At 47.5% G+C, this 13,924-nt stretch overlaps 2 protein-coding genes and 1 long non-coding RNA gene across 9 annotated transcripts in view; 2 read left to right on the top strand and 1 right to left on the bottom strand.

Moving 5' to 3' along the window:
- Nucleotides 1-3,252: 3,252 nt before the first annotated feature.
- SIX6 (SIX homeobox 6) lies at nucleotides 3,253-5,794 on the top strand. The gene is made up of 2 exons (XM_060619971.2): nucleotides 3,253-3,960; nucleotides 5,083-5,794. Exons 1-2 carry the CDS (start codon nucleotides 3,389-3,391, stop codon nucleotides 5,249-5,251), a joined length of 741 nt encoding a protein of 246 aa, XP_060475954.2. The 5' UTR covers nucleotides 3,253-3,388; the 3' UTR covers nucleotides 5,252-5,794.
- LOC132669944 (uncharacterized) lies at nucleotides 5,654-10,291 on the bottom strand. Of its 2 annotated transcripts, none has more exons than XR_009606301.2 (3): nucleotides 10,133-10,291; nucleotides 6,838-6,912; nucleotides 5,654-5,745 (listed from the first exon to the last, which is right to left on the bottom strand). It is a non-coding gene; the product is annotated as an uncharacterized LOC132669944 (long non-coding RNA). The 2 variants fall into 2 exon arrangements; XR_009606300.1 differs by lacking the exon at nucleotides 10,133-10,291 and adding an exon at nucleotides 9,406-9,475.
- LOC132675959 (uncharacterized) overlaps nucleotides 8,974-13,924 on the top strand; it is a 74,586-nt gene continuing 69,635 nt past the window's right edge. For 4 of the 6 annotated variants that reach the window (XM_078448179.2, XM_078448178.2, XM_078448180.2 and 1 more), the window contains exons 1-2: nucleotides 9,487-9,811; nucleotides 12,175-12,265. In XM_078448179.2, coding sequence (XP_078304305.1) covers nucleotides 9,563-9,811; nucleotides 12,175-12,265 — 340 coding nt within the window. In that variant the 5' untranslated portion in view covers nucleotides 9,487-9,562. Of the gene's footprint in view, nucleotides 9,054-9,486; nucleotides 9,812-12,174; nucleotides 12,266-13,924 lie in introns of those variants that run through there. The other 2 variants (XR_013556094.1, XM_078448182.2) reach the window with 2 other exon arrangements.

The following is a 13,924-nucleotide window of genomic DNA, read 5'->3' on the forward strand; positions in this document are numbered from 1 at the left end:
TGAACCTCACAACCTCCGGGGGTGGTGCGGGGTGAGTACTTTGCTGCTGCCGCACTGAATAATTAAACACAGAATCTGCCCAGGGGCATTGTCTTCTACAAGCTTTTTTCTCCATATTTTTTCCCTTGTGAAGTAAAACTGAGTCTTCAGAAAGCGGAATAGAATTTTTGGATTCCCAGCGAGAACCTAGCATCTGCCCAAGGCCTCCCAAATCTACTAGATGCAAACCAACCACAGAAAGTTGCAAAGCTGCCCAGATAGGCCCGACGCCAGGGGCGGCCGCTGAGCTTTCTAGGTTTCCTGGTCAAACGCAAAAGAAAAATAAAGTTGAGGGTGGCAAGCAGGAGGTTGCCCGGATGGTTGGTGCAAAGTTTCAAAACTGGTAAAAATCTATCTTTCCGTAAAATTAAGCAGTCAACCCTAAGGTACAACTTTCACCTGGCGATTTAAGGGGCGGGGGGGGGGGGGGTCACCGCCTTGTCCACAACGGGATTATTTTTAAGGAACCCGGCGGAGCTTTTTTCATTATCAGGGATTGGGGTGTGTGGGGGAGTATGTATTTCTTCTGTTTGTGATGAATGAATACGTGATCCCAACTTTCCCAGAGGTAGTTTATTCGTTTGAGTTAATAAAATTAAACCAAATCCCCTGGGATGGCGAAGATAGGCTCTTCTGACAGTAGACCCCGGCCTCTAGACACTTCTCATACCCCAAACGCCTAGCGTCCAGACAGGGAGTCTTGGAGGAACTGGGACTTTGCAACCTCTGGCCAGCGCCCTTTTCCCTCCGCTCCAGCGCAACCAAAGATTTTGGTCCCGGTTGCCTGAGAGCCCCAAACGCACGGAAGCCAACGCGCCCTCTCCCCCAGTATTTGCAGAACCGTTGTCCAAGAAACGGGATATTCCCATTTCCTGGAGAGGGAAGGTAGACTTGGAAAATTAACACAACTTGCTCAAGAAAACTAAGGATAAGAAGCCAGTTTCCCCCCGAATTCGCAGTTTTCAAACTGTTCAGCAAAAGGGCGGGGGAGGCAGGTCCCCTGGGGGTACCGGCAACTTCTCACCTCCAGCGGCTAAGTGCATGTGTTGGGGTCCTCTCTGGGTTCGGGGCTGTAGGGTGTCCCAGACTTTCGGCTTCTTCCGCGTGGAAGGTGAGCGTGAAGCCATTCTGCTAAGCGGAGCCGGCAGGGGAGACACCCCGAGAAGGAAAAATAAGAAACTTCCGCAAACTGGAGCGAGGCGATTCTTTCCTTCCCTGGCCGGGAAGGTGCCGGGAACCACCGCCTTCCTGGGTTCCGCTTCACCCTTGCCCGATCCCCAAGGCCCGGGTTTTCTATACTGCGTATTTTGGGCATTTGTGTTCGATGTTTCCACTAAAAGTTGTTTCTTCTGCGAATTTGGAAATCGCCCCAAGCTAGGGAAGATTTGTGCTTTGACATTATACTCACCGCCCTCTGCATTTTGCCCCTGCCCTGTCGCATTTCAAGAAAATGAACTCTTAGAAAAGAAAGCCTCTGCATCGAGGCGGCTAGCAATCTCACAGAAATGATGTAAATGGTTGCAGGGCTTCCTCCCCCCCCCCCCCCAACCTAGGCTATTTTTTTCGAGTGAACTGTGAAGATCTGTGAAAATAATATCAGGGTTTTCCGTCAGAACGAGCTTTGCCCTGCACTCAGGCGTAGCATAATCTGACCTGACACCTCCAACCATCTGTGCTATCTATCTGCCTTCTGATTTACCAGAGCTGTACAAGCCGCATACAAATTGTACTTGATACTAAAGAAAAGACAGCCGGGTCCAGTCCAGTTCGGAGGTGAATATTCCCATCTGATTCCTTTAGGGATGGACCCAACGATAGTTTTCCAGGCATTTTCGAAGGACTCCCCTCTCCCAATTATTTTCTTCACACTAAACAAGCCCCTATCAAAGGCCCAGGTGAGATCATGGTTTCTTTTGACAGAGACCTCAGAAAATGGTATGATGTGGATGTCAATTGGGAATCAATAAAAGTTGCCAATTCAATCTGCTGGCCCTAAGGCAGAGCTGCCTAGAAGGCCCTTCCTCTCTGCAGGAGGGGTCAGTGCTCAGCAGCTTAGAAAGGGTTTTCTGCTCCACCACCACCCCCATTTCTGTGATTCCCCTTTCTCTACTTGTACTGAATTCCTTTGGGGCAAAAAGGCCAAGGTTACAGTTTCTATTCCCAGCTCAGCTCGAGTTAAATGTTCTAACACAGGGTAGGGCAAAATCAGCCTGCAAGAAGAGCAAATCAATATTTTTAAAAAAGATCTTTGAAATAAGCTTTTAAGTTGCTGTCCTGACCTACCCGTGACTTCTCACTCTAGATGTGGCTAGGCTGCACATTTGTTGAAGTCCATTAAACTGGGGAGGGGGGTTAGTGCTGAAAAGTATAAACTTTTGGGGAGGTGCAACTCCCTTTCTTGAGTGTTTGACTTCATGGTCAACACCTGTGTTATCAGGTGTGACAGTTGTTCTAGCTCGTATTTAAAATGATTTCAGGAGGCTTTTGAAGATGGTGGGGATAGCCCAAACTGACCTCTTAACAGATCCCTGGTCCCGTTCCTTCTGCTTCAGATTCGCTTCCCACTCGGCTGCTTTGCAGCTGGAAAAGGGGAAAATGCATGCGGGGATGGATGCTGGGGGGAAATGGGGTGATCTACTTCCCTCCCTCCCCATTCGTGCGCTCCCCCCCAAAGTTTTCTGTTTCATTACAATTAAACTTGGCGAATTCTTGGAGGATTTCGATTTGGCCCAGTCCTCATTGTCCTCTGGAGACCTCTTGACCCAGGCAGCGCATCACTCCAAAGTGGATTCCTGTAGCACCACTGCCTCTTTTGGCAAGGGTGGGGGGCGGGGGTGGAGGAACAAGCCTGGATGAGGGTATTGAAAGGCTGTTGTTCTTGCCTTCCCCTTTCTCCCAGCCACTCTCCAGTGTTTTCCTCCTCCAGATTCTGCAAAATACTGAGGAAAAGTCCACGGGTAAACGGCGGGCGCTGTCGAGAGCGGGGAGGTGCTGAAATGACCCGGGCGCGCTGGTCGCAGTCTTGATTGGCAGAGAGAGCCAGTGACTGACAGGGGGTCTCCATGGCGCCCGCGCCGCCAATCCGCCCATTCCAGTAGCGGCGCCAGTTCGCCGGCCTGCGTGCCCTAACGGAGCCGAGCCGAACCCGGGCGGCGGGGCCGGCACCTCCTCCAATCCCTCCTGCTCGCTCGCTCCCAGCCGTTGCGCCGCCGCGCTGCCCGGGTCGTGCGTCCCGGCTGCCCTAAGCCGCTTCACCGAGGAGAGCCTGGCGCACCCCGCCAGGCCCGCCGACATCTGCTGCGTGTCCGGTTCCGCTCTCCGCGCCCCCGCTGCAGTCGGCGCTGCCTCGATGTTCCAGTTGCCCATCTTGAATTTCAGTCCCCAGCAAGTGGCCGGGGTATGCGAGACTCTGGAGGAGAGCGGCGACGTAGAGCGCCTGGGTCGCTTCCTCTGGTCGCTGCCCGTGGCCCCTGCGGCCTGTGAGGCCCTCAACAAGAATGAATCGGTGCTGCGCGCGCGAGCCATCGTGGCCTTTCACGGCGGCAACTACCGCGAGCTCTATCATATCCTGGAAAACCACAAGTTCACCAAGGAGTCGCACGCCAAGCTGCAGGCGCTGTGGCTCGAAGCGCATTACCAGGAGGCTGAGAAGCTGCGTGGACGGCCCCTGGGGCCGGTGGACAAGTACCGCGTGAGGAAGAAGTTCCCGCTGCCGCGCACCATTTGGGACGGCGAACAGAAGACACACTGCTTCAAGGAGCGCACGAGGCATCTGCTACGGGAATGGTATCTGCAGGACCCATACCCTAACCCCAGCAAAAAGCGTGAGCTCGCCCAGGCAACCGGACTGACCCCTACGCAGGTGGGCAACTGGTTCAAAAACCGCCGACAAAGGGACCGGGCGGCTGCAGCCAAGAACAGGTCGGTACCTAGAGGCCTACGCTCCTTGCGCTCACCCTGGTGGGTCGGGCGAAGGCGCCCCAGGGGCCCTTTCCCAGGGCCCAGCGACTTGGATCCGAAGGAGTTGAGAGCTCAGTCTGTCTTCAGTTATGAGCCCACTGCGTTCTGGGATCCTGGGCGGGTAAGGGGGGCGGGGGGCGGGGGGAGTTCCTTCCGGGCTCTTGGTTCTCCATTCTCTCCCTCATTCTTGGAACTTAGGGGGTCGCCCCAGCCACTGGTTCCAGTCATAAAACCAAGGCTGCATTGAAAAGAGGAAAGATTAAACATTAAAATGTGTAAACATTAAAATTCCAGCAACATTTAGGGAACCCCAAGCCCCAAAGCAAATTCTTGTCAGCCTGGGCCCAGGCTCCTATTAAGCGAAGCCTGACTTATTAGCAATGTGGCAGGTCAGTGTTGTCGTTTTAAAAGCCCAGATGCGTCCTCTAATGCTTTGAAAATAATTTTCGATAGACTTCTGGATGAAAGATGAGTTCTCTTTCCGCGTGGACGACTCTTCCTCAAAATAGCAAACTATAGTCAGTTGAGGTTTGTCGCTTCCTCAGCGTGTGGCTCTAAATTAGCCAAACATTTTGTCCAAGAACCCAGCCTCATCTCCCAGGACCAAATGCTCCATGCAATCCTCAGACAGCCCTTTTTGCCTTTAGCTTTGGTCCGACCGGCTTACTGTAGGGCACTGACAGGAGCGTGCGCCTGGAGGAGACGCACGATGGGAAATGGGTTCCCTATCCCGGAGCCCGATATGCCTTTGTCACCCACACCTCATTTATCTTGACAGTATTGTAAATCTCACAAAGGCGGCCAACAACCGCGAACGAACCTGTGAGCCCAGCATCTCAGATGGGGAGCCCAGAAAGGATTCAGAAGAAGGATGGGACAACTGCTGGGCTACTTGGAGAGGCGGCCAGCTGTGGAATCCTTCCTGGCTTCCGTTGCCTCACTTTTCCTACTTTAACTGCCGGGGTCTGTGGGAGATCCGCTAGCCTCTGGACTTAAGGGATGCAAAGCGGGGGAGGGGGGCGCAGGGGGCGCAAGGGGAGGCTATGTTACGCGCTGTGACTGGTGTCCCTTTCCTTCCCATAGACTCCAGCAGCAGGTCATGTCGCAGGGCTCCGGGCGGGCTCTAAGGGCTGAGGAAGAGGGCACGCCCGAGGTGCTGGGCGCCGCAGCCAGCCCGGCCGCCAGCCTCTCCAGCAAGGCCGCCACTTCGGCCATCTCCATCACGTCCAGCGACAGCGAGTGCGACATCTGAGCTGCCCATCCAGCACACTCGGAAACAGAATCCACTATTAAAACAACACAAAATGAAATAGTAAGGGAGGATGAGAGACCACGCAAACCCAGCGCTTCCGAAACCAGGTGGCCAGGGACCCGCGGGGCTCGGGTTGCGCGTTTCCGCCCGGCCTGGCTCCACTGGCGCCCTCCGGCCGCTATTAAAGGGGCCCGCGGTGAGGCTCAACCCAGCGCCACGTTCTCCTTGCTTTGCTTTTTCCCAAGAATTTTACTGCAGAGATGCCTCCGGAACCCAAACTGCACCGCTGAGCGCCTGTCCTGAATCTCCCGTGGGTATTTCACGTCGAAAGGACGCTGTTATATATGTATAACTTTTGCTTTGAAGTTTTAAAAAAACAAAACAAAACATATATATGCTGTTTATTTACTTATTTAAGAGACTACCGTGGTAGGTTTCTCTGTATCTTGGGAACTTGCTGTTTCTAAAGGCGCAGGGTTTCGAACAGATGGGTTCTGTGTGAAGAAGCCAAACAATAAAAACCTGGTGATCAACCTTTCTTAATTAAGTGAGCTGCTCTCAGATTCTTAAAAAAACAAAACAAAACAAAACAAAACATTTCACCAGGTAAGCAGGGGGCCCTTGTACAAATAGTCTCCGGAGAGTCTTCTCTATACCTTTTGCTTTCTCTGACGTCTCCTGGTATATTTTTTAAGTGGCCCATGGTAGATTCATAACCACCTGCCCAACAAATTGTATATTTGTATGTATATATGTACATGTGCATATGTAGCATATATTTAAACCCAGAAGTTGGCAACATGAGCATCCCCTATAAGGCAACTCCACACATCCCCAAGCACGGTTTACTATGGCTTGTCCACCTGACACTCACTTTTATGAAATGTTAGTGGCTTTCAGGAATAATTTAAGAAGCTAAACTCTGGGACTCAGTCGTGAGTCCTATTTTATAAAAATGCAAGACTATTCTGACACAGGCTCTGCAATTAGAAAGGTTTTCCATCTCCTTTTAGGCCCTCTCCCATACAAAATAGGCACCCCCCGATCATGCTAAAGTGGATATATACTACATTTAGGATTAAACTCATATTAAAATAAGACAAAAGATAGGAGAAGTTTTAATAACTAAATGAACATCTTGCTGCAGAGAAGGTTTTTATCAAACATTATTTGCCACAAAAAAGGATACTTAGATGAAGGAAAGGATGTTATGTCACATATTGAGGTGAAATAGAGGCTGCAGAGGATGGCATTTTAAAAATCTGATCTCTGTATCAAACATGAAATAAGTCATCTAGAGCTTCCTTGTCCTTCAATGGCCTCGATTAAAACTATCAAATATTCTTAGATTTAACTTGTGCAGGCACACACACATACCAAAAAAAGAAAACTAAACAATGTCCTTGCACTAAAAAAGTAAATGTTATCCAGAGTCTCTTAAGCTTTTTTTCCTAGTGAAATGGGTTGCATATTATAAAATTTGACATTGATCTTTAAATCACTTAAGCTGAACTTCTCTCCTTGAGCTCCTCCTGACACACACACACACACACACACACACACACACAGGACTCTTTTCAATTTACCTCTCTGTCCTTAGCAGATGTCCTCTGGTTCAGAAGCCTACTAACTTATTTGGGTAGAAGTGCCAATGTCCAAACCTAAATAAATAAACAAACAAACAAACAAATAAGATAAAATAAGTGAAGCCATGGAAGACAAAAAGCAGTCATATGACAAGATATATGAGAGAAACCAAAGACATGAAAAAGGGTTGATTTTTGGTTTCTAAATCACTTAACCAAATTTGGCCTCATTTGGGTTTTATAAATTGTTGTCATTGTATACTGGGGCCCTTATCCAGAGAATTGTTAACAACCAAAACTCTCTTGCACAAGAGCTCTAGATGGAAGGAGTGGGGATATCTTTGTGATCAAGATGGCGTTCTTCGGGAAGGCAAGCAAATGCCCTTCTGTGGGTCCAGAAAGGCTAGCATGGTAGAGCTTCCTGAACACTCTTGTTTCCTAGAATGCCCTCCCTCCCCACCTAGTTCCTTGAATGCCAAGGAGCAAGGCCAGGACTCCTATGAGGCAATGGAAGCACCTAGAGTACAAAATTTAAGGAGGCATTCACTCTCAAGGTCAAGCAAGTACAGCAAGTGCAAGGCATCTAGGAATGAGAGCTGTTTTAAATTTTGCCCTATAGGTGCTTGCCTTGTTTCACTGTAGTCCTGAATCTGCAAAGGAGTATTGCGCTTCAATGAAATATCAAGAGACTTCCATTCTTGTTTCCCAGACCCTCCAGACGCTAACAAAGGAGCTGCCCAGACCAGCATTTGGAGAAAATAGCAAATTTTCTCTCTTAAACTGATGTTTCCAGGTACAAGAAGGAAGGGAAAGGACAAATTAGTAAATGATGTAGAGGCATTTGAGATTCTAAAAATCCCATCCTACTCAACCAGTTCAAATGATGCCTAAAAGCAGAAGAAAATGTCCATTCCGCATTCTCAAGAAAAAAAAGGGTAACACTGATAAGAGCTAAGCTTTCTCTTTACAAATAATTTTTAAATAACATTTACGGCTTGACAAAAAAGACAAAACCAAACAGTTATGGAGGGCTTTTTTTCCTGCTTTGGTGAAAGCCTTTAAAGTACACCTAATTTGCTTAAAGTAACATGTTGCCTAAGGATTACATTATAAAGTAGCTATTCTGTTTCACCAATCTGTAGGTTCATTTATCTAATTTCATGTTAGAATCTTAAGGGGTGACACATTACTTTATTTTTAAAACGTTTATCTGAAACCTGGTGGCACTTAACTGCTCTTGTGAGTAGTCAATTCTTTGATAATCACGTGTTGGAAATTGTTCCAAATCATGACACAGATATTTATGTTAATTGGTCCAAAAATTCCCATGGGCAGGTATCGTAAAAATTCTCTTTTTCTAAGATTTTTTCTCCCCATATCAGTTTTATCCTAGTCTAGAAAGGTTTTGTTTGTTTGTTGGTTGGTTGGTTTGTGTTTAATTCCAGGTAGTAGCAATGCTGAAAGTTTCCGAATTTGGAGAAATCTCCATTTGATGGGTTTCCTTTCTGTCTTCTCATGAAATTTATTTCCTGTAACAATTTCCCAAAAAGCAATTACTCCAGCAGAGTGGAAAGAAGCTGCATTCTAACAATTCAACGGATCTGACCAATGTGAGGATTTAACCAACTCAGGCCCCTTTATCGGTTATAAATATTTCAACCACCCGCCAGTTCCACCAAAAGCGCGATGGCTCCCGCTCCCCAAATGCCGCAGTTCCTCTCTCCTCCACTTTAATGACCCACTCCTCTTCCACCCGCCGCGCTCGCCACCCCCCCCCCCGCCCCCTTTCCCTCCTCCAGTTTGTTTATAAAAATCCGGGAGGGAGGGGATGAGAGGCTGGGGTGGGGGAGGACTTGCTCTTTGTTTACATTAAACAAATGACAGGCAAAGAGCTCAATCAAAATCTTCCTTGACCCCGTTCTCTCTCCCTAATTTTAACAAAAAGGAAAAAAATATTGTATCCAAAGAGAACGTGAATGGGGCGGGAGGAGAAGAGAAGCAGCTTTTTTGCTCTATTCAGCCGGGACGCGGGAGCGCGGACGATTTCCGCTCCTATTGTGAGGCGGGGCCCGGGGGCGGCAGTGAATGGGGGGTCTGCCGAGCGGCCCGCAGGGCTGTCAGGCGGCTCAGCGTAATCAGGGCTAATGACGGTGGCCGGGAGCTCCGCGGGACAATGCGCGGGGCCGCGGGGTTTTGTCGGCCTGAATGGCTAATAGGTTTGCCTGGGGGTGCGAGGGGGGCGGTGTCGGGGAAGAGGCGGCGGTGAGGGGAGAAGGGGTCATTGTTCGCACACTGGCCCGGGCGCCGAGGCGCGTCCCACCCCGCGCGGGGGCCCGGAGCGGCCGGCAGGAAGGCCGCGGCCGGGAGGCCCCCTGGAGGCCTGCTGGGAAATGGCGGCAGGGGCGGCGGGTGCGTGGGTCCCCTAGGGAAGGCAGGCCTGAGAGAGGAGGTCTGCACGAACTTTTTTCCCCGGGAGAATTCCATAGTGCGTCCCCAGTACCGGGAAGGTGATTCCCTCCGCCAGGGTTCGAATCGCGACTCCGTGAGGTGACAACTCCACACACCCACCTTTTCTGTCCAGCGCCCTGGGAGCTCTGAGACGTGTAGGCCGGGAGCCACTCCTATTGTTAGACTGCCTGACCCAAAACAGCTCGAGGAGAGAAACCTCTCAAAATCAAGGGGCGGGGGGGCGAAGGGTTAAAAACCCAGGTGAGGCGATAAACAAATGCGCGCCACAGCAGCAACTAAGGCGCGCGCTCGCCCTCGAGCCTCTGACGGCGCTACGGCGGTTCGCCAGCCTCGTGCAAGACGATGCGCCGCGGGTCTGGGCCTGCGCGGGTTGCTGCGGCGCGCGTCCGCCTTGCGTGTGAGGAGGCTGCGCGGGCAGGGTCGCCCGCGACCCGCAGCGGTAAGCGTCCTGGTGTCCCCGGACCAGGGAACGGCAGTTGTCACCGCAGGCTCTCGGCGGAGCCGCGTGAGTTGCCTAAGCGGTGACCGGAGCGCAGAGAGGCTCCATACTCAGGGAGTGGGATCTGCAGGCTCTGAGGCTTCGAGAGGGCTTTGCGAGCCCCGAAGATCCGCGGGTCAGCCGTCGGGGTTGGGGACCCACAGCAGAGCGTCCTGAGAGCCAAATGCCCGCAGCGGCACAAACTTCCGCAGGCCTCCGCTGCCACCGGAGCCCCGGTCTTTCAGAAACTTGGCCGCTCCCATTTCGGCTCCTACAAATCTCCCCAGAATCATGCCGGGCAGCTCTCTATCTGCTAGGATTTATATTCCCAAACCTCTTTAGACCTACCCCAGCGTCAGGGATCGAACTGATTTCCTCCCCACACCCCTCCTTTTCTCCTGGTTCGAAGATAAAGCGGTGTGAGGGCCATCCCAGAGCACAGCAAGCAGTTTCACGCTGTGTGCCTCTGCTCGCGCGGTTTCCACTTCCTCTGCCGACCTAACGCAGCCCCCGACACCTCGACGGCTAACCGTTCGATCCTGGAAGCCGATCCCACTTCCCAGGAGTCTTTCTTGATTCAGCGGGCTCCCCACAGAGACTTCTCTACTTCCTCTTTAGCGGTCTCACAGTACTTTATCTAACGTCTATTTTAACTGCTGTGATGTATTTGTGCATTTGTCTATATGTTTGAACCCCTCCGCCCCACCTCCCGCTAGAGTGTAAGCTCTTTAAGGGCAGGGATTGAATTTTATTCATCTTTATATTCCCAGGGCTGGCCTAGAAGTAGGTGCTCAATAAATATTTTTAAACTGAAATAATTAATGTATCTTCGTTAAAACCTGTCCCGAATTAGTGGAGGAGCGCTGCTAGTTCTGAGTTCATTTGAACAGCGAAAATGGCAAATAGAACCTGGACCCAGAGTTCACTTAAATACTTCAGGTTACAAGCTCTTACCTACTTGTCAGGTTCTCTGGGAGGATACCCCCTCTAAGTGTGTGGTTTTTTTAGAACCCTGTGGCTTGGAGTTCATAACATGAAAATTAACTTCTCACACACACATTTTCCCCAAACAGTAAGGTAAGAGTCATCTCCTTAGGTTTAGAAAATTCTATTTATTACACCCTCTGAACCCTATAAAATATAATTCCTAATATTTTTGTCTGTTATGAAAAAGGTTTCTTCTTACAAAATAACTCCTTTCTTTGTCTCTCTCCTTCCCCCACCCCCACTTTAGTCTTGACCTACAAATTAAAACATAAACACACAAAATAACAAATTCAAAGTGTCCAATTTTAAGATCTTGGATTGGTATTCCACCTCCATGCTTAGGCTAAGGGGTGAAAAACAGAATTTTCATTACAATCTTAAATCACAAAAGCCCTGTGAAAATCCACTGGTTGCTAAACTCATCTGAATTTAAAATTTTAATGGACAGAAGGAAGTGAACTGTGTGTAATCTTGAGTTCTGATAAAATATAGATACAGCTGCCTCTTGGAAAGTCATTTTAGCCTGGCACTCTCAGTCTGCAACCTCAGAATGTTGATTTACTATATGTTTTTCAGACTGAAGAGAATAGCCCTGAGTTTTTTAGCATGAAATCAAATATCTAAGTTTAGACTGTGCATATTAATTTGATACATGAACAGTCTGGTTGGTGGTAACTAGTTTATTATGCATTTCAAACATTTTCAGATATTTAAAATTCCTATTAAAGATTTGTCCATTCAAATTAAGTACCATTTAAGGCAGATTCTATTGCATTGGATATACTGACTTTCCATAAATTCATGATAAAGTATGCATTTAAACTAAAAGCGTATGCATATACACTAGACATCTGATCTACAAAATAATTTTTGCAGGCAAATGTGATGCTACGAGCTGGATTCATCAATTTAAAACAGACAAGCAAATAGGAAAAGGAAAACTATACTGTAAATAGCATGTAGCAATAGACTGATGCCTAAAATGGTGGGATCAAAGAGACCTTGCTAATCACTGTGGATTTGGGCAAGTCACTCAACTCTTTGAGCCTTCACTTTTACTTCTGCAATATGAGGTTGATAATATCCAGGGACGTCGTGAATGTTTGCGATAAAGCACCTAGACCAGACCCTCACATATAATAGGTATTCAGTGAATGGAACTTCCCTATTCCCATTTTTCCTGGTTAAATGCTAGGCCACGGAAATAAGGTGTACAACTCCCCTTAAAAATTGTGTTTTAATAGATGTCATCTACACATTTGGAATATTATTGAATTTGAATGCTAAATGCTGTTTTTAGAAGCAGCTCTGCTCACCACCCCTAGCAGGGAAGACCCAGTATGTTGGTTTCCCAACCTTGATAATGGGTAAACTTGTGCTAATACAACATCACTCTTTCTTAGGCTTTTAACTCTGGTTGGCGCTGCTCATCATTATATATGAAGTTCTCCAAAGGGATTTTAGCCTATCCTGCAATTCAGGATAACCTCAAATGTAAGTATAATCACTGAAAAGATAACCTTTTAGGGAAAGTGCAAGGTCTATTTTTTTTTTTTTTTTTTTTGAGGAAGAAGCAGTGACCCTGCTTTACTTATATTTATCCTGCTTTACTTATATTTATGTGGCTCTTCATAGCTAATAATGAAGTCCCTTCAGCTGCACCATCTCACTTCCTCACAAGAATCCTGTGAGGGAAGTCAGCAGGTATGGTTTCTACCTTCCAGATAAGAAAACGGGGCTCACATTACTTGCTCAGCCACAGGACCAGGGAAGAATCCAGAGTTTGTAGGCCTTGAAGTTTAAATAATTTGGAGGGGAGGATGCCCTATAAGGTAAAGGATATAAAATTATGAGTACAAAATTGGACGTAAGAAATCACAACAACTATAAAATTTTTAAACTGAGCAAATACAACACACATTACAAAATCCAAATAACAAAATCATTTTATTAATTGTCACATATACCTCTAGAATAGTTTTTTCCCTACTTTTTTCTCCTATGTGTTCTTTGATTGCTTCTATATATGACAATAATTTTACAGTACAGTCTTGAAAGATAATTTAGTCTTTAGTATGGGTTGGTTTTTAATATTTTTATTATTCAGATTTTAGAAAAGTTTCAGTTTCATAGCTCATTATTGGCAATGCCATATGTAATTTTTTAGATTGGTATCAAATTTGGGAAAGCCTCTAGGAAGTTTCTTTCGTATGTGAACATAAGATGTGAGGACATTTTCAGTTTCCTTGAACGGTGACCCATCTTAAGTAACCTTTGCATTGACAACACTCATTAACCAGTTTGTAATCAAAGGCCTTACATATTCGTGTTGTGACACATAAATCAGCACAACAGAAGTAGGAATATTCCTACAAGACATCCCTGCACCAAAGGAGCTAGCAATAGCCTAACAATACACAGAAATGACAATAAACTGTAAAATATGTACCACTAAACCCAAACTGTATCCCCAACTCAAGTTCACTTTAGCTACCAGATAGAAAAATGGTTACTCCAGTGGTGCCCAGCACTAGGGGAAATGACAAAGGGAAAATAGAAGTGCACAGAGACAGTGGTCTATTATAGTTAAATTACCTATTTTGCAACGTTTCCAAAAATGCATGATCATGTGAGCATATTGCTAGGATCCCTCCCAGGGCGTTTGAGAAGGGGTCTGTGCAAGTAAGGTACCTTGTAACCTTAGTGTCGCTTGCTTCCAGGTAATTCTGCCTCTGCACAGGCCAAGTATTTCTTTTTCTGTTTCTTTTTTCTTTCTTTTCTCCTTCCTTCCTTCCTTCCTTCCTTCCTTCCTTCCTACCTTCCTTCCTACCTTCCTACCTTCCTTCATGTCTTTCAGAACAGGCTTTCTGACTCCAGGTTTTCTTTTATCCAGGACAATATGTATTTCCCCAGAAAGTTTTTACAAAGTTTTACTCAAAAGCTGTTTTTAAAGGTGTTTCATTGATAGAGGGAAAGTGAGTTTCAGATTACAGATATAGAGCTGGCCTTGGGTAGGACTGTGAGATAGACAGGTTATCCCTTAGAACCCCACCTTTCCTTTTGAGGATTTTTCACTTTGCCTCCTTACAGGTGTCACATCCCAAACCGTCAGAAACCCTCAGTGCTCTCTACCCTCCCTTGATCAAAATCTAT

Source organism: Panthera onca, chromosome B3 (genome assembly GCF_046562875.1).
Source record: "Panthera onca isolate mPanOnc1 chromosome B3, mPanOnc1 haplotype 2, whole genome shotgun sequence".
In the NCBI taxonomy this organism is placed as follows: domain Eukaryota; kingdom Metazoa; phylum Chordata; class Mammalia; order Carnivora; family Felidae; genus Panthera; species Panthera onca.

Coding starts and splice junctions, on each gene's coding strand:
- SIX6 (XM_060619971.2), top strand. CDS start 3,389: ATGTTCCAGTTGCCCATCTTGAATTTCAGTCCCCAGCAAGTGGCCGGG. Junction 3,961..5,082: donor GCGGCTGCAGCCAAGAACAG/GTCGGTACCTAG, acceptor TCCTTCCCATAG/ACTCCAGCAGCAGGTCATGT.